General features: G+C 43.9%; 1 protein-coding gene across 1 annotated transcript in view; it reads left to right on the top strand.

Annotated features, from left to right (window-relative positions):
• The window catches only part of LOC146855440 (uncharacterized), an 896,684-nt gene that overhangs the window by 159,936 nt on the left and 716,835 nt on the right, over positions 1-19,913 (top strand). Inside the window, exon 3 of the mRNA XM_085651140.1 lies at positions 12,363-12,626. Within this exon, the coding sequence (XP_085507266.1) occupies positions 12,363-12,626 (264 nt within the window). The remainder of the gene's footprint in view (positions 1-12,362; positions 12,627-19,913) is intronic.

Below are 19,913 nucleotides of genomic sequence, written 5' to 3'. Positions count from 1 at the left end.
GATGGCTGTCAGGGAGTATGTCCTGAAGGGTAGCCCTCTCTCCCCTCCTGCCCCATTGATTTCCATGACAGATGCCAGTCTGTTGAGTCAGGGGGCCTGGATGGGGTGAGTCAGATCTGGGGCTCTTGCTCCCTATCCCAGAACAGTAGGTATTCTAATGGGAGGCTGTCTGCTTGGTTCAGAAGGCCTTCTCTCAGTTTCTGATGGGGCGGTCATTCTGGTCATGTTCCTTATCAGTGTCCAGAGGGGGAGGGCATCATTCATTCTCATTGCCCTGGCTTGGCCCAGAGCGTCTTGGTTTCTTCTTTTTGTGGAGATGAGGCAGGAGGAGGAGTGGTTGTTGCCGCTGACTCCCTCCACCTTGGTGTTTCCTGTGTTGCTGCAGGATGTTCTGCCCAGGATGCGGTTAGCAGCCTGGGGGTGGAACTGCTACGCCTGCTGTATAAGAGGGTTCCGGCTAGTTTGGCTATGATTCTACAGGCTGCTGGGTGCTCCTCTACTCATAACTCTTACATACATCAATGGCATTCCTTTGGTACTGGTGTCAGGGTAAGGGTTTGAATCCTACTTCTTCTGACTTGTTTGAGGTGATGATGTTTCTGCAGTTGGGGGCTTCTATGGGTTTGAAGATTGCTTACCTTAAGCTTTAATGGGCTTCTGTTAAGGCTTTTTGAGTCTCTTGGAACAATATGTCTGATTACAGTGGTTTGGTTGGGTGTTTTTTCAAAGGGGTGAAGAATGTTCTTTCTTCTCCTCAGAAGCACTTCCATTTGTGGGATCTCTCATTGGTTTTGGATGCTTTGATAGCTTCTCCATTTGAGCCCCTGGACTCCATGGATTTGCGTTTGTTGTCCCTTAAGACTTTCTTTATGTTGGCTATTTCATCTGCTAGGCTTTTGAGTGAGCTGGACGCTTTGTCTTTTAAGCATTCTTTTTGTAGGATTCTTGATGACAGGATCATTTTGAGGCCTCTCCTGCAGTTTGTGCTGGTATTTCTGCCACTCGAGTAGAAATTCTACCCGAGCAGCAGCTCGCACTGGCGAGCTTACTGTTCGCGAACGGGTAAAAAACTCTGCAGCACATCGCAAAGCGGAGTTTTCTGCACTCCACGAGCTCCGCGGAGTGCAGAAAACTCCATAAACGGAGCGAAGTTCACCGCCCAGGCCTAGTCCAGAGGCTTCCACTGCTGAGATTTGCAGGGCTTCCACATGGGTTTCCCCATTGATGTTTGCCTCTCATTATCGGATTGTGCAGGAGGTGGACCGGTCAGAGGTGAGTAGGTCTAAAGTGTAGTCCACTATGGTGTCTAGATAGTGATCCGTTACTTTTTGTCTGTGTTGTTTAGTAAACATGTGATTTTGTGCATTACCATTTTTGGTTGACCTGTTTGGCTTTGTACATCTCATTGTTGTAATGAAGTGAAGTGAGGGAGGGGACGATAAAGTAATGCTTCAATTACTTACCAGTAATTACATCACTCTGAGTCCTCTTCCCTCGCTTCTATTCATTGCATACGTCCCTCCCCCCCTCCTTCCTCCTTCCCTCCATCAGAGGTAGTCCAGGCCAACCATTCATTGGTGTTGTGTCGGGTTACATGGTACTGCAGGAAGAAAGAGGGGGAGGATATTTTTTATTGGAGATAAAAATCACGTGGTATGGGTGTCTGGTGAGGCAGGAATGCCTCATTGCTGTAATGAATAGTAGCGAGCGAAGAGAACTCAGTAATGCAATTACTAGTAAGTAATTGCATTCAGTAATGCAATTACTGGTAAGTAATTGAAGCATTTCATGCAAAGACATGGACTCATGTTAAAGTGAGAAACAAAGGTCACTGAACAACTGCAGTCTTTGTAGATAATGCCATAAAACAAGGCTGAGCATTGGAGCCATTATTGTGCTGTTTGTGGTTTTTTTACTAAGTGGCATCTCCTCCTATGCATTATTATATGCTGATGAACTGGGTGTTTTAGATGAAACACATTGGTTTACAACGTCAACTGAATGTTTTAGAAAATTATTGTCCACAGTACACAAAGAGAGATCAACAACAATAAGACAAAGATTATGAAAATAGGTGGAAGAAAACCTATAAATATTCTAAGACTTGATATTGTAAACAACTATAATATCCAGGGATTGTTTTTAATATAGCTTTACATTTTAATGAATATCATCAAGTAATAGTTAAAGCAAAGGGAGGTATGTTAGGTTTACCTAATTTTAACCACTTATAATGTGGTTTATCTTTAATCCCACTGCTTAGAGTAAGATAGTCCCCATTATATTGTATGGTTTAACAGGAATTCTCTTGGAAGTTGCACATGATTTTAAATAATTTGAAGGATGGACATGTGACCTCAAGTTCTAAGATTGCAATCCCACATGGGTACAGAGGCTGTCTGGTTTGAATTGCTGTTATGCTCAGTAAAAAATAAGATCGAAATTGCTAGTTTATCATTTTTAGCCTTAATGTTGAGAATAGTAGCCTAGCTTCTGATTATTTGAAAGAACTGCTACAGTGGAACACCATCTGTGGGAAAAAAAGATAACAAAGAGGATCAAATCACGGGAACCATCCTATGATGAATTTTGACCACAAGATATACCTTCATCATTTATGGCAGATAAATCTATTAGAGCATCTAAAATTACATGGACGTTTTATAATTTGATAAAAACCTCACCTGGAATTGCTGATTATCTATCACATGGCCTAAACTCTAGATTGTGATGTAATGTGCGAAGGTTTTACCTTGGTGTGCATTAGATTTGTCATAATTTAAATTTTTGGATAAGTAATTCCCAGTGCCTGTGCGAAAAAGGCTGCCCACATTATTTAGCCCATGAAATGCTTCTCTGTCCATCCTCATTGATTCCGTGAAAAACGTATATTAAACCGTCATTAGTGAAGGCGGAATAAGATCTGTGCAGAACTGATTTTCATATCTGTTAAGATTTCTATCATCAAGAATTGCACTAGCAGTCACTCTGTTTTCAATGCAATGGGTAAATTATTTCTGATATTAATATTGAGTATGCATAACCTAAAGTCTGATCATGGTTTTAATTTTGTGTATTAATTGCATTTATTGATGGTAACATTTAGTACACATAAGTTTGATCATGTTTATAATTCTATGTTGTATTTATATTTTTACTCATAAATATGTTTTTATGGATGAGAAATCCAATACATACTATTATTACTTCAATATTTAGTGTTAGCTTCATTCCTAGAAATAAAATGAGGCCACTCAATCATGGGAGAATCCTGGAATCCCCTTAAAGCCCCTTAAAATTCCATGATTACTGATTTTGAATAGCCCACATAGATAATGCCTCTTTGTTTATAACCTCAAACTATTACCTAAAGCTGAGATTATGATTGAAAAAGCTAACCTCATTCGAGAATCTTTGCAGCTTCATCAAGTGATCATCCATCCCATACGAACTTTTAAAGTTTATAAAAGCACATCATGATAACAGACTCAATTGTTTTGGCAGTATTGTTTTCTTTGCTTATTTACCATTCTGTGATTCTTATTCTCTCATGATTATAGTCTGTGTATGTATTTTTATGCACACATTTGCTGGCAACATCATACCAAAGGGGGAAGCCAATGCGGTAGCAACCTTTAATAAACATATCATCAAAGGTCAAGAACTGTAATTTTTTTGCACATTGAATCAGGTCAACAATTCTGGACATTATGGAAGTGCAGCGCACAAACACGAACGAGTACTGACATCATAAGCCATATACTTGGAAGAGTGACCCATGATTGAGCCCAACAACATCATTACTGACAGATGTGAGCACCCCTGTGGTAGAGTAAGGGGGGAAAGGTCTGTAGACCAACCTTCCCTTTGAGATAGGGACAAACCCATTACAAAGATAACTTACAAAAGGTCAATTTTTGGTCCACTGAAAAAGGGAGCATTTAATTATCTGACAATCTTGATGGTTTTTCTTTACTGCTACACAAAACTACTGAATAACACTATAGCATGTAGACATTTGCAATTCACGTGGGCAAGCAAATGTGAATCAGGCATGATTCAAAGTCGAAAGTTCAAAAGGCAGGTTCATGACACATCTAATTTTATGCCCTGCCTGCACCTATCCGTGGTTGTTTACTTGTGATGACATGCCCTCTTTGGAGAAAAACCCTTGAAAGATCTCACTCACAGTGGGAAGAGGACAAAGAGACACAAAAGGAAGAGCATAGATGGAACCCTTTGCCCACATCATTTCAGCACATCTTCCTGAGCAGAGACTTAGGGCCTGATTACGAGTTTGGCGGTGTGGGAGCGGGCTGCCATGCCACTGCCCTCTCCCACACCACCAAACCCGACCGCTGCCCTCTCGCCAGATTACGAGTTAATTTGTGGTCTGACTGTTTAAAGGCTCATAAGTGAGCCTTAGAACTGCACCGCCACAGGACCGCCAATGCACGTTCAAGCATGGCATGGACTGACCAGTCCATGCAGTGCAGGAACAGGAGTTCATGCACACAGAGGGGGCACAACATGTGCCCCTCCTGCATGCAACCCCATGCACAGGGGAAACAGGGGGCCTTGTAGGGCCCCCTTTGTTTCCCCACCACCAGCATTTTCATGGCAGGCTTACCTCCATGAAGCTCGTAATATGCATAGTGGTGCCGCAGGGGCGCCGCCATGCATATTGTTTCCCCAGACTGCCGCGCCACCGCCGGGATCACATAACCCTGGCAGTTGCAGCAGTCCCAAAGGTCTCCGACTGCTGTACTTGTAAATCAGTGATTTGACCGCTAGTGTGGTGGTCCCCGACCGCCACCGCACATTCACAGTGAGTTCGGTGGCCCGATGGACCACCAAGCTCATAATCAGGCCCCTAGAGCTTTGGTACATAGGATACTGTAGCACAAAATGGAGTAACTCTCTCTCAAACTGTCAGTCCGCCTTCACTATTTAGAGTTGGGTGGACCATCAGCTTTCCATCAGAGGTGCCTTTTTGGCTCTGTCAACAGAAAGCTTAATCCGGTGGCTTGTCAGAGTGCTGGCCATCAGAGTAAAGGCATCAGCAGTATAGAATCAACCACATCACAGTACTGGTGGATGAAGTTTCACACTTAACCCTTGAAGTTGGCAAGCTATTTACAATTATTCTCAGCTTTGCTTGTGGGTGAGCCTTACTGAAAAAAACGTTTTTGCAAGAAAAGTTTCTAGCAAGAGCTATTGACTGAAAGAGCGCTCCTTCTAAAGGTGTTTACATAAAGTTACAGAGTAAAAAACTTCGTAACATTGCACACCTGTGCATTACAGCTTATTGTCAGCTTTAAGACAATAGTTAACTATGTTTTCAACGTGTAATGGAAGAGGAGAAGTGGTGTAAGTAAATAGGCCACCGGGAGGAGAATTTGCATTTTCACGATCACACTTCTTCACACTAATACAAGTAATCCTGTAAGAAAGCAAAGCAAAGTGAAGACAAACCTCCATTTCAGTATGCTGAAAACTGAAATGTTGTATTCTAATATATGTATTTGTTCTAATTAATAACTAACTTTCACCTGAAGAAACCAAGGGGCATATTATCAAGCCAGGCGATAAAATTATCGCCGCTTTAGCGGCAGAAAACTGCCGCTAAAACGGCGATAATGGGCTTCCTAATATGCTCTATGGAATTCCCATTGAAGCCCATGTTAGATGTCCTTCACATCTAACATGGGCTGCAATTGGAAGTATCTTAGGCCTTATTAGAGTTGTGCTGTGTTACAAGTGTGTTATATCCTCTGGCACTTGTACTACTACAGAGAGGATATCGGCCACGTTTTGACAGAGTATCCCATCCACCAAACACTAAAAAAGCCCCATAGTTCCTTTTGGGCAAGCACCATGCATTTCTAAAATACATAAAATGGGTCTCCAATTGAACAGTATAACAAACATAGACTCGCTCTGAAAATAGACTCAGGAGCTCCGCAGCGCGGGACGCACCTGGAATTCTTTTGCCTCAATCTAGCCTGCAACGTTCATTTCTGCATCGCCGTGAGGGGAACGGCCGAACAACGCCTCCTGCTCGAAGACTCCCGTGAGAGGGCACGACGTGGGGAAAACTACATTTTCCAGCACCACACTCCCGGCGCCAGCCACTGTTGTCACCAGGCTGCGCCGGGGGTCTTTAAAATAGACTCAGGAGCTCCGCAGCGCGGGACGCACCTGGAATTCTTTTGCCTCAATCTAGCCTGCAACGTTCATTTCTGCATCGCCGTGAGGGGAACGGCCGAACAACGCCTCCTGCTCGCAGACTTCCGTGAGAGGGCACGACATGGGGAAAACTACATTTCCCAGCACCACACTCCCGGCGCCAGCCACTGTTGTCACCAGGCTGCGCCGGGGGTCTTTAAAATAGACTCAGGAGCTCCGCAGCGCGGGACGCACCTGGAATTCTTTTGCCTCAATCTAGCCTGCAACGTTCATTTCTGCATCGCCGTGAGGGGAACGGCCGAACAACGCCTCCTGCTCGCAGACTCCCGTGAGAGGGCACGACGTGGGGAAAATTACATTTCCCAGCACCACACTCCCGGCGCCAGCCACTGTTGTCACCAGGCTGCGCCGGGGGTCTTTAAAATAGACTCAGGAGCTCCGCAGCGCGGGACGCACCTGGAATTCTTTTGCCTCAATCTAGCCTGCAACGTTCATTTCTGCATCGCCGTGAGGGGAACGGCTGAACAACGCCTCCTGCTCGCAGACTCCTGTGAGAGGGCACGACGTGGGGAAAACTACATTTCCCAGCACCACACTCCCGGCGCCAGCCACTGTTGTCACCAGGCTGCGCCGGGGGTCTTTAAAATAGACTCAGGAGCTCCGCAGCGCGGGACGCGGGCGGGCGGAGCCCGGGCAAAGCCCGGGCCAAGGGCGGGCCCGTCCTTGCCTGTCACTGACAGGACCTGACTGGACTGGGCCACCCCCCTAATATCGCTACTTGCTTCCTAGCAGTTAAGGTAGATCTGTGTATTCGTCTTGTGTAGGCTATTTGGCAAGTGTGTATTGCCTATGCTATTGAGGTTAGTGGCCTCCCTGTTTGTATTATTTTAAGGGTGTACCGTGACTTAATATTTGTATTGTTGTCTCCCTAAACTGGTGATATTGCTTTGTGACTATACTGTTACCGGCTCGTACCCAGTACATGATGGCGGGCAAGGGGAAGCGAACTGGAGGGGGTGGGTCTGTGTCTGGTACTCTTGACCATTTTATTACCAGTGCAGTCTCAGTCTTAGAGCATGAATTGGCTATTACTGAGCGCTGTTTATCTTCAGAGCTAATTCAAGCCAGACGTTCATCTCTGGGAACACTTGCTTTAGCGAAATCCCCAAGAGCTCACTAATGCAGATTTCAGGAGACCTTGCGCAACAGCGGAATACCAGGGTTAGTACCATTACATCACCTGTTCGAGATGATCTGATTAACGTCCCGGGTGAAGTTGCCTCTCTAATAAGTAGTGCTCCTACTATTCCGAAACATGTCTCCATTTATCCTCAGACAAGAGCTAGTAAAAAAATCACTAAAAGTGCGATCCTCAAGAGGGAAAGAGATGGGTTGACTCAGGGAGGGAGACAGGCAAAGCACTCCAATATTACGACACATTTACATTGGAGATTGGTGAGGCTTAGGTTGTTGACAACTCACTTTTGTGTGAGACTTCTAATAGGCTTTCGGACCAGCCCCAGTTTAGCGATCTGACGTCTCAGATCGAGCAAATAGTCCGTTCCCTATTATTGCCACTCTTGGAAAGGGTAAAAGTGGTCACTGATAAAGTTGAACGCCTTGAGCAAACTATTTTGGATAACTTTTGTTCATTGAAAAATGTTATCAAATTAGTCACCAAGGACAGTGATAATCCTATTAGGGCTAATTCCCCTCTTCCTGTCCCGCCACCCTCTCCCTCTATCCCTGCTCTATCTTCTAAAGCCAACCCCAGGGTAGCTCCCCCTAGAACTCTGGTCAAAGACAATGACACTACTTATGGTGGCAGTCAGGATATGACTAGCCTAAGGGGTTTATCTGGCACTAAATCTGTAAGCAAGGGTACACATAAAGGAGTAATTATAGATTCCGGGGATAGAACAAATAAATCTTCCAATATTCATATTCATCTCCCTCCAGATTCCATTCCTTATGTTATTGTTTTGACCGGTGTCCCTGAACTCAAAACTGGTACTGAGGAATCCTACCAACAACTCAAAAATAAAGTCATTTTCTGGTTAAACAAAAATAGACCGATCCCGAACTTTTTGGACGGGAAGATTCTTTTTGCCAGAAGAGTTGGTTGGGTGGGTCCTAGACTAAAAGACGTCCCTGGGGAATGTATTGTTATTAATTTTGAGGACAGTCGTGTGGTACGTTTCATCTGTGATCACCCACCTATATGTGATCGGACGGAAATAAGGGTTTATGATCTGTGGCATTTCTATAACCTTCATCCTAATATATTTGGAAGTTCTGGTCAAGACCAGGCAAGATGGGGAATTAATTCAAAGTCTGCCACATACTTCCCCGATCTTAACGACAATACATGTTATCCGGTAGCCTTAGCTTGACCGGCGCTGGAGGGGTTTACTTCTACTACGTCTCCTTTACTAAACAATCCGATAGGGGGGCTTGAGGGAAAAGGAGAGGAAGATATAGAGTCACATGAGCCCTGCAAAAAAACTAGCTGCAAAATCTTAAACTGGAATATCGCAGGAATTAGATCTAAAAGCAAGGATGAGTTATGGGCTGGCTATGTTATGTCCCATGATATTATCGCATTGCAAGAAACCTGGGACACAGCGAATAGTCTTTTTTTGGATGGTTATGTTCATTTTTATATCCCAGCCACACCTAGTCTGGCGGGCAGGGCAAAGGGGGGCCTTGCACTTCTGGTTTCACTGAACCTGAAAGGATCCGCAAAACAGTTAGAATCTGGTTCCCAACATTGTTTAGTCGTAGAACTAGCGGTTGCAAATTCCCCATCTTTGCTTCTTATTAATTTTTATAATTCCTCAGACAGTGTCAGTCTAAATCAGCATCTAGAATCTCTGTGGGAGGTTCTGGACAAATTCAGAACGTCACATAATAGTCCTGAGGTCATCCTGATGGGTGACTTTAATATCCATCCCTGCAGTCTGGGTTGCATTATGGATGATGATGAGGGATTTCCCTACTCATCACCCACACATTTTGAACACAATAAACAAGGTGAGGCCTTGGAGAGCCTACTGGCCTCCTTAAACCTCTCCGAACCCGGTCGCTGCATGAAAGGACAGAGATTTTGTACTTTTAAAGGAACTGATTCAGGATCAGTCATTGATTACATTTTTGTTTCTTCCTTGATCTCGTCTTTGGTTTTAAATTACAGGGTAGAGGACTCCATCTTTAGTGACCACAATCCCGTGATAGCAGAGGCTGTTTCGGAAGGGTCTCTGGCTTTCATAGATGTAAGAAATTTGGGAACCAAAGTCTTTGTAGTAAAAGACCAAGGTAGGAGACTGAAATGGGCTCAAGTGACTCCGATCACTTTTTTACAAGAGGTTTTGTCTAAGGTTGAACTGGAGGTGGGCATATGTTTAGACCATGCTAACGCCAACTCAAGTATAGTTGAGGCCTTCAGCTCCATTTGCCTACAAATAAATGTTGCCCTCCTGGTTAATATCAATTCAGGTGGCCAAATAGGCAAAAAATGGTTTGATACTAATTGTACTAAGGCTCACTCTGCTCTTTTAAAGGCGTTAAAGGAAAAACCGAGAAATAGACCATTGATCGCATCTCTGAGGAAACAATATAAACTAGCCATTAAAGCTCGTAAAAACGAGATCCAGGAAGATGCTTGGAATAATTTACTGTCACCGGAAACTTTGCGGGATAGCTCCAAATTTTGGGGAGTTATTAACCATTCTTTTTTTTCCGGTAGTGAGAACCAGGCTATGGAATGTAGTATTCCTGACGAGCAGTGGTTAGTTCATTTTGAAAAAATGTATAGTCTACACTCACCTGGGTATCTAGATGGGTTGCTACCTCTTAATCAGGTCGGTCTAGTTTCGGCTTTCAGGGAGGAGGATGTTGAAAAAGCTATTCTCGAGACATCCAAAAACAAGGCTCCGGGTCCAGACGGTGTCCCTGCAGACTTATACAAGTCTGCCCCTAAACTCTGGGCCAAAATATTGACAAATGTCTTTAATGCCGCTAGAGATAAGAATATCCCTGAGTCTTGGGCAAAGTCTATCATTATCCCAATTTTCAAAAAAGGTCAGAGGGATGATCCGGCCTGCTATAGGCCTATTTCCCTAATTGACTCTGCTGTTAAAATCTTAGGCAGAGTCATTTTGGGCAGGCTGACCTCTTGGCTTGAGGGTAGTGGCATATTATCAAATGCTCAATATGGCTTTAGGGCTAATAGGAGCACGCTGGACCAATGTTTAAACCTTCATTTACTTATTTGTAAATATACCATCGCAAAGGAGGGGTCCCTGTATATGGCCTTTATGGACCTCTCCTCAGCTTTTGACCTGGTTAACAGGTCAAAACTGTGGAGAATCCTTCTGGATATGGGGGTTGATCCCCCCCTGGTTGGTTTCTTGGCAGACCTTCATTGCGGCTTGTTAGCCTCAGTGAGAGTTACCCAAGGGGGAAGGTGCACCAGCTGCTTTAAGTCAGAGAGGGGTGTTAGGCAGGGGTGCATATTGGCACCCCTCCTTTTTACACTATATATAAATGCCCTGGACTCAGCCCTGGCCAACACAGTGGAGGATGTACCGCATGTAGGAGATACTAAGATCCCAGTTCTCCTATACGCCGACGACGCCGTGCTTTTGGCACGTTCAGGGGTGGCTCTTGATAGACTTTTGGTCTCTTTTGGTGATTTTATGACATCATTAGACCTGAAAATTAATATCCAAAAGTCTCAGGTCATGATCATTGGTCAGGCCAGTAGGAAAAAGAAATCCAAATCTTTTTTTTGCCTAGGCCATGAGGTTAAAAGGGTCCCCATTTTCACCTACCTAGGGGTTATTTTTGATGAGAAAGGTACATGGGGTCCGCAACATAAACAAAAAGGCAATTCTGTGGCAAGATCGGCAGCAGCAATACTTGGATTTGCCAAACGGTTGGGAGCTCGCCCTTTGGAGGCTATTTTGAAAGTTTACAAAGCCAAATCTTTGGCCATAGCCACCTATGGTTCTGCCATCTGGGGTTATTCTAATACCGATACCATACAGAGGGTGGAGAATGGGTTTTTAAGATCCTTGTTGTCTGTCCCTCAGTCCACACCCACCTTTACGATACACTCAGAGTTGGGTGTGGGGTTTGTTGCAGACCGAATCAAGGTGGCTCCTGTTATTTGCTGGTTAAATACCTGGCTTAACCAGGAAATCTTTTTAACCCATTTGATCCTCAAGGATTGCTTAACCTTGGATAGAGCCCACAGAATCCCCTGGCTGGCATATGTTAAAAAGATGTTGGCAACAGTGGGCAGACCAGAGCTATTTAATTCCCCTGATTGTATTAACAAGAAGGATGTCATGGGGATTAAGACCGCACTAGTGTCACGATTTATGGCTGAGAGGGAGGACCTGGAACTAAAAAAGCCATTAGTTAGAAGGAACTATGCGCTAAAAACTGTTCCTGGTCTGGAACCCTATCTGGCCTTTGTAACCAGTCCATTTCATAGGTTTCTCCTAATCAAATTTCGTTTTAATCTGATACATTTTGTGCTTGGCTTTTATCCCACATGGGTTACTCCTGAAAATGCAACCCCATGTGATTGTGATAATTTTTCCACTCAGGACACACTACATTTCATTATGTTTTGTGACCACTATGCACAGATTAGGAAAAAATATTTGTTACCTTTTCTTAAAGGGGCTGGTTTCCAACAAGTTCGGCCAGCGCTTCTGTTCTTGCAACTCTTACCTAACACTACTATTGCTTTTTACGTAGCAAATTTCTTAGTTGCGGCTGTTCGCATTAACAAGAAGCGTGTCAGCGCACGGCCTAGTCTTAATATGATTGACCTGGTGTGAAGGATGGTGGTCTCTTTCTTTGGAGCTTCTTATCCCTGTTAGACTTTTTATATTGAAATCATACTATTGTATCTTATTTTTTTTTTTTACCTTAGAACTGAACTTATGAAATATGTTCACTTCATTCCTTTTAAATTTTGATAATGTCATTTATAATTATTTTTGTAACTGATGAAATTTTGTCCTGTATTTTATGTGATTATCTGTTTGTTATGCCTTTTTTTGATTTTTATTAATCGAATAAAAGAAATTGACTGACTGACTGACTGACTCGCTCTGTCCTCTTGGAAACTTCTTAAAAACGCCATTTTGCTCTTCCAGTGTCGAAGATCGAAAGAGATATTCAGAAAAGAGAAGATGGCTGTCACGTAAAAAGTGAAAAAGTCGGGGAGGCCATCAGAACCCCACCAATGAACAGAAGGCGCCCTCTCAAACTGGACGGCAGCATGAGACAAGTGATAGAGCATCAGCAAAAAGCTGAGGAAAAGAGGAGACGCGCATTACAGATTTACTCCAAACTGCGGAAAACCCAGACTCCTGGCAATAGAGTGGTTGAGCAGATTAACATTTCCAACTTTGACGACTGTAAGTTATTTTGTAATCCTCTGCCTTTTGTTTACAGTGCACACATTTCTAATGGTTCTGTGACTTGTAGAGATCTAACCATACTCCAACCACAAAAAGAAAGTACACCCTGACGTAAACATTGTCCGGAAAGAGAGCATTTATTGACCTCTTCAGTTAGAGATAAATGGAGATTTGCATGAATTAGCAGCATAAAATGATATGAGCCATGTTACAGACTACTGGTGGTGAAGGGGGGCTTCAGGTCCCGCTGAAAGGTGGTGTTAGGTGTAAGACTGCAACAAGGGGAAGCAAGAAGGAGCCTCGTTCCAGTCGCTGCTGTATTTCTGTAGCTTGAGTCCCCCCGAGCTTCCCTGACAGAAGACGCTCCTGAATGACCAGAGGAGTCCATGGCTTCCCTCCCCGGCAGCTACTGGAGCATTCAAGGGTGCCTCTGTCACACTGCTGCATGCACAGTGGAGCAAAAGAGTGAATTATAGCAAGGGCGCCCTCCACTCAACTAATAATTTTATACAAAAAAGCACACACATAACAAGAAAGAAAATCACTTACCTTGCACTCGCCGCATCGCTCGCTCTCCGCAACGCTTGACTCGGCGAAGCGGTGAGCGCAAGGTAAATGGTTTTATTATTTTGTTATTTTACTTTCTCTATCTCGTCGTCTGTACAATATGCCCCTCCCCACCCTCCTCCGCCCCACTTCGCCCTGCCACCCCACTGCTGTTACCTGTGCCAGTCCAGCCTGCCAAGAGTTTCAGTTATCTGTAAACACAGCCATAGACTGTGCCCCGTTCCTGGGTCCTGGCCCCATCCACAGACTGGCCAGGAGTCCCCCAGCACACAGACAGTAAGCCGGTGCCAAGCATTCTCTATGCCCATGTTCCTGCACCCCATCCCTGTCGGCCCACCGCCCCCACCCCACCGAGAAACCTATGTGCTTCAAATAGATCTGTTGGACTTTCCAGTTGGGCAGTTTCACGGACTGGCCAGTGGCGCCTCTCATGGAATCTCTCCTTTGAGTCCACACACCCGCAAAGCAGACGTCATGACGCGCAGCGGCAGGTGTGCAGTGAGGGCACGTGACCTAGTAGCAGTGGATTTGCCCCAGCATCGCCCATTTGCCCCAACATCGCCCGTACATTTTTTATTATGACAGATACATGAGTTAAGTGGTGTGCCTGGCACAATGTTATGTGGAACTCCAACCTATTAGACCGCTCTGGTTTTTAGAGAAAACATGGTTCATTTTATTCTCTTGCGCATTCAACGTAAAATATTATTATGCTTTTTTTTCATGCCAGGTGACTGTATTCAGGATGTAACCAAATATTTTTGTCTACATTTGCCTAACGGCTAGAGGGGTGGACCTCGAAGCTGGAGAACCCGGTGCGGATCTCAGCAGGGACGCTTAACATCCTGTGATTCTGGGCAAATCACACTTAATCTGCCGTGCGGAAGAAAATGAATGTGTTCATCTGTAACACAACTTGTGCTCATGTAAAGCGCTCTGATACCTTCGGGTCGAGTTCGCGCTGTATAACCCCCCCCCCCCCCCCAAAAAAAAGTGAACTTATACAAATAGCTCCCGACAGCAACTATGGGAAATTGTTAGTTATTATGTAAATAAGTAACAAGGTGTTATTTTTAGTTTTAACCTGAGAGTTTAGTAGGTTAGATAAAAATAGTGTGTGAAGAAGAAATGCGCAAGCTTAAGTAATGCAAGCCCAGGATATTATAACCAAATAAAATCAAAACACACATAGATTAAATAGTACCCTTTACATTAGGCCTCTCAAGAAATCTAGTGGACATTGCTTCCCTAGGGATGTAAGTGGGGGTTCTGTTTGATACTGCACCCCCGAGGGATGGGGGGTTATTAAAAGAAGACCATAGCGCCCAGGCACAGATGCAGACCGTTCGCCTGTGTAGCGCCCACGGAGGGAATGGGCTACACTGGCCCACCTTCCCATAGCCTTTGGAGTGGGAGCCTCAGGACCCCCGTGAGGGTTTATTCGTCCTTATCTGCCCTCCAGCAGAGCGATGAGAGCAGCAAGGGAGAATCCCCATGTCTCGCTGTGTCAAAGGTCTTTGCAGAAGTTAGGACACGTAGACTGCTGCCGGTGCATAGTCCCACCAGATGCACTATAAGCGATAAACACCGCACAGATAAACCCCACTGTGTCACTATCAAAAATACATTTTTAATCAACATACATTGATAAAAAATGCATGGCGACACTTTTTGGCACAGTCAATATTAAAATGAACTTTCCGAAAGACTTTGAAGGATTGTGGCACTTACTATGGAAACATTTTATAGACTAACAAGGTAAACTGCACATAAAACAACTACACAATGTTCTCAGTGTCTGAACGACCTAAAGGGTTGACATCTTGGGGATCTGGATAAACTCATAGTAGAAGGACCAGGAAACACATTTAAATGCATTCATTGATGATTTCATTTGGATATTCTATATATAGCATAGTTACGACGTATATCTATAACTTTATTTACCCTCGATGGACGTTTATTGATTTAACTCTCACTGCGAACTACAAATACACTGTGTGAGAGGAGGAGACAGCACTTTAATTGCCAGAGACGCCAAATCTAGCCCAGGGTCAAACAGCTTCCATGGAGACACTGTCTAGAAGATACATAAAATTAAGAGGGATTTATGAAAAAAGAAACTTTGCTCTAGGCTAAAACTTGCCGTGGAAGCTCGATGTAGAGGGAAACAAAGCAAAACACTAAACAATTTACTTAACAAAACTTCTTTGAGAAGGGATGTGTCTGGGAAACTCATGCACATCCTTAGGGCTGTGCTACTACAGTGAGATAATTCATCTGCATGAAAGAACGTAGATTATGGGAAAGACTATACCGACCCTAAATAACCTGGCGACATTGAGGCAATGTTTCAGTTTTAAGAGAATTAAAGTTCGCTTTCCTTTTTCCCCAAATGTTGAGACCCATCTGTTCTGACTATTTTTATTTATGAGGTAAAATATAATTTACATTGAGAAAAACAGAATGGCCGATCTTATCTGTTTGGATTTCTTGCACATCAAATATATACTTTTGCCCGTTTCAAAATAGGCACATTTAATGAAGATCCATAGAATTCCGAATTATTGCTGAGCTTTGTAGCAATACCCTCATAGAAACTCAAGCTGTGAGTCTATTTTTAGAGCGGTTTAAACAACCAAGTATTGAACAAGTAAGTAAGACTGCTTTTCAGTTGTGAACACTGTTTTAAGAGTTCATTTCACCAGAAGCTAAATAATATGCTGAAGACAGCCTGTTGAACTTGAAGATTGCCACTCAGCCTCACAAGCTCTGGAATCAGTAAACTAACACTTTCAGCCTCTCGTGATCCGGTTTCCAGGAATGCAAGTAAGCCTCAGCCTTTTTGTAAAACAATGAAGACGTCTGAGTCCCACCAAGGTGCTTTGAGTGGGAAGGAGGTTTGCCCAGTGCCCTTGCGCAGCCCATGCCAGGCACAGGCAGCCGTCTTGAAATGAGGTTGTTCAGGTGGAGTGATGTTATGGGCATTACTTTTACTCTAAAAAACCCACTGAATGCTGCTCCTGACTGTGCCGTCAGTTGACGCACGCACAACAGCCGATGGCCAATCGGCGGGGCTGGAGTTTAAGAAAGGAATTTCTCAGAGCACCTTAAAAAAGGGTGAGTATGAGGTAGAGGGGTGTTTGGGGTGGGGGGATTGTTGGGATAATGTTTGCTCGATATTATTGTTGCACCTCAATTGCTTGTCATTGCAAGGCTGGCCGTACGGGGATGAAGCCCTTAGTCACAGGCACATTGTTCATATCCAGTAGCGGCCACTCATATTGCAAAGGGGAACACAAACAAAAAAAACAGAATTATAAATAAAGAAAATAGCACTTACCTGCTCCGATGGCTGCCGATCCTTGCATCCCATCCAGGAACTGCTGCACACCTCGCAGGCTCCCAGCTGCCAATCCCAGCGCTGCTCTCATGCTGGGAATGCTATTCCCAGTATATGAGCACCGCTGGTATTGGTCTGAGTGACTCAGTTCAGTGCTCAGACATAGATTGGGAGCCTGTGTTGGTTTCTCCACCCAGCCGTACAACTCAACTCGGGTAGAGAAACGCTAGGTGTGCATGATGGTTTGGCCGGCCCAAAGCATCATGCACACTTGGCAGTGCCCACCACTCCCCCCTCCTCCCTGATACTGCAGTATAAGCATGGGAGGCCACGCCCCGCCCTCGGCTCGCCACCTGCAGGATGAATAACATGATAATAAAAATGTTTTATTATCATTTTATTTTTGTCCTTTGCCTCTGCTGGCTTTCAGTGGCGGCTGGGGGCGACGGTCCTTCGCCATGACAGAGAAGCTACCCCTGTTCATATCACTTTCATTCCATAATAAAAACACAATAAAACAAAGTTGAACCATAAAAACATTGAAAATCACCAGTTATGGTAGGTAGCACAACCATAATTCATCTACCACTACTGCTCATGATCCCACACATGATTCCACAAGTGATATCAAATAATCAACAACATCACTAGTAGCATCATATATATCACATCAAAATTGACATAATTGATGACAATACTGGTAACATCGCACATCATGTTCGGCCAAGCTCAAGTTTTGAGCTGTGTGCAGCATCTCATATATTCCACTGTACAGGCCTTTGGTCATGTACAGTGGAGGTTCTGAGCAGAGCATATCCTTTTGGAAGTCCGTGTGCTGGAATACCATGTAAAAATAAGCCCCTTCTTAAAGAAAAAAAATGGACCAACTTTAGTGAAAACGTGGCTTAAATTAATTTGTCCTTCCCAGAAATGCTGCGGTTTCTATCAATGTGTTCTTTCGTTGGAACTCAGGTACAATGCTTCAGCCACTCCTTCGTGAAAATGGACACTTTTCTTGGGCCTGCCACCACAACATTGTTTGTAGTCTGTGTATAATCCTGAGCTTCATTTGAACCCCAGGTACAAGTTGTGGTTTAGAGTTGGCGTTGGTGCTCATACATTTTATCTAAAATTGGTATCATTCACACCTTTGATCAATGCATAATCTTAGTTGTGATGCAGCAGAAGGGGCTTTACCAAATTTTATTATCAGAACCCGAATTTAAAAACTAACAGACCCTTTTACGCTGCATGAGTTTAAAACATGTTACCAATTTCTATTGCCTATATGGTCCTCTCTCCCCTCAATGAATCTTGTAGAGTTGACAGGGATTGGCAAAGGATTGACAGAATTCTAACTTTGAGGACCTAAACAAAGAAATAATTTATTCAATATATCCAAAATGACATTAATAAAGAAAGACTCTGATTTTTTATCAATATGCTTTTATCTAAATCAATGTGAATGCTCATCAGGCACAATACAGCTTGAATCATATGTTATCACACAAGAGAATAGCAATACAGTAATTCATAATAACATCTCGAAACTGTGTCATGAGAGAGTTGATAGGCGAAGAGATAAAAGAGTAAAGAACATTTGCAAATTAAATTAATGCTAATTCAGAATATCATACGAACCTAGAAATAACTATAGCACGAAATGCTAATAGTCTGGAAAGCTACCCTCCGGCCGTAAGAGTAAACTGGGGCACCCTCAAGAAAGTATGAGGCTCAAAGACAAAGAGTTAGGAAGAGAGGGAAGAAGCAAGAAGGCACCTCTTTTAGCCTTCTTGCTTCTTCCCTCTCTTTTTTTTAATGTTTCTACAGCCTTTAGCTGAGTTCTAGCTTAATTTTGCAGCACTTTTCAGAACAGTTTTTCAATCATCTGCTCCCCAATTTTTACCACAGTTCATTTAGGGTGGCTCATAACAATTCTTGTCACTTGATTCTGCAACTGTCTTTTCCTTACAATGATCTGTAGAATCAACTGCTTCAGCCACCACGTATGTCCATTCAAGTGCTGTGTACTTCTTGTTCGGAACTCTTGCTCTCTTTGCGCTCTGAACTGTATCTTCTTCTGAGTCGCTTTGTTCTGTTTGGCTCGATACTTCTATTATTGTATTTGGAACCTTTTCATTCAGAGTGTATTTCAGTCTTTTCACTCCCTATGGCCATATGTCTCTGTTTCTTGCCTTTTTCACTAGGCACAGAGTCACCAGATTCAAGACTCAATTCAGAACTTCTTTTTTTTGCTTCCTTTCTTGTTTGCACTTGCTCTTGAATCAAACTCTCTTCTACATCAGCATTGACAACAGTCTCACGAGACCCAGTAGCTGATGCCCACTTTATTCAACTCTGTTCAGACTATTTTTGATTTGCAGTCTGATCTTGATTTCTTTGATCACTTTCATTCGTTTCTGCTCTTTCAAGTGGACTTGGGACACTTCTTGTGTGACTTGCATGAATCCAAATTGGTAAGCCACCCCACTTCACTGCTGTTGTTGTCACCGATATCACTTAGTATGGCCCATGCCAACGTAGTTCCAAACACAACTTTGTCATGTGTTTCTTCACTAAGACCCACTCTCCAGGACTCAGGTCATTCACTTGCTCTTGCACATGTGGTTGCAACTTCTCCAACCTGATGAAACACAGAATGCACCACATCAGCCAATCCAGTGAAATAACTGAGCACTAGATAATCAGTTATATTCATCAGTTGATTTGATGGAACTATTGGCTGTTATGTTATTCGGATTTATATAGCGCACAGCTGCCCCAGCAAAGGGGCGTCCCGGCGCTGCCAGCATCAGAGAGCGGGCCTAAACACTATGATATAGAACATCAAGAATAGAAAGAGTGACCAAGAAGACTAAGTTGAGGGAAAAAGGAAAGTTTTAATCACTTTCTTGCAGTCCAGCAAACATTCCATCCTACGGATCTGAACAGGCAAGGAGTTCCATAACTTGGCTGCCAGGCAGCGAAAGGACCGCCCCCCTGTGCGAAGACATTTCACACGGGGAACAGTAACCAAGTGCTGCCCCAAGGGGCACAGCTGTCGTGGGGGAACATGTGGAGTAAGCAAGTTACCAAGCAGGCTAGGCATAGCCAGCTTCAGAATCTTAAAAGAAAGACACAACGTCTTAAATTGAATGTGCTCCACCATGGGAAGCCAATGAAGTCTCCAAATGGCGCCAGCAGCGGGGCAAGACCGCGGGAGCCCCAACAAGGCTCTTGCTGCAGCGTTTTGAACACGCTGCATCCGTGTAATTTCAGCTTGATTGGCCCCTAATAAGAGAGAACTGGCATAGTCCAATCGAGATAGAATAGCTGACTGGACAATCAGCTGGCGCGTTGGTGGATCGAAAAAC

The sequence above is a fragment of the Triturus cristatus genome, chromosome 4_1 (assembly GCF_964204655.1).
Source record: "Triturus cristatus chromosome 4_1, aTriCri1.1, whole genome shotgun sequence".
NCBI classification, from domain to species: domain Eukaryota; kingdom Metazoa; phylum Chordata; class Amphibia; order Caudata; family Salamandridae; genus Triturus; species Triturus cristatus.
This window is presented reverse-complemented; position numbering and strand designations above follow the sequence as displayed.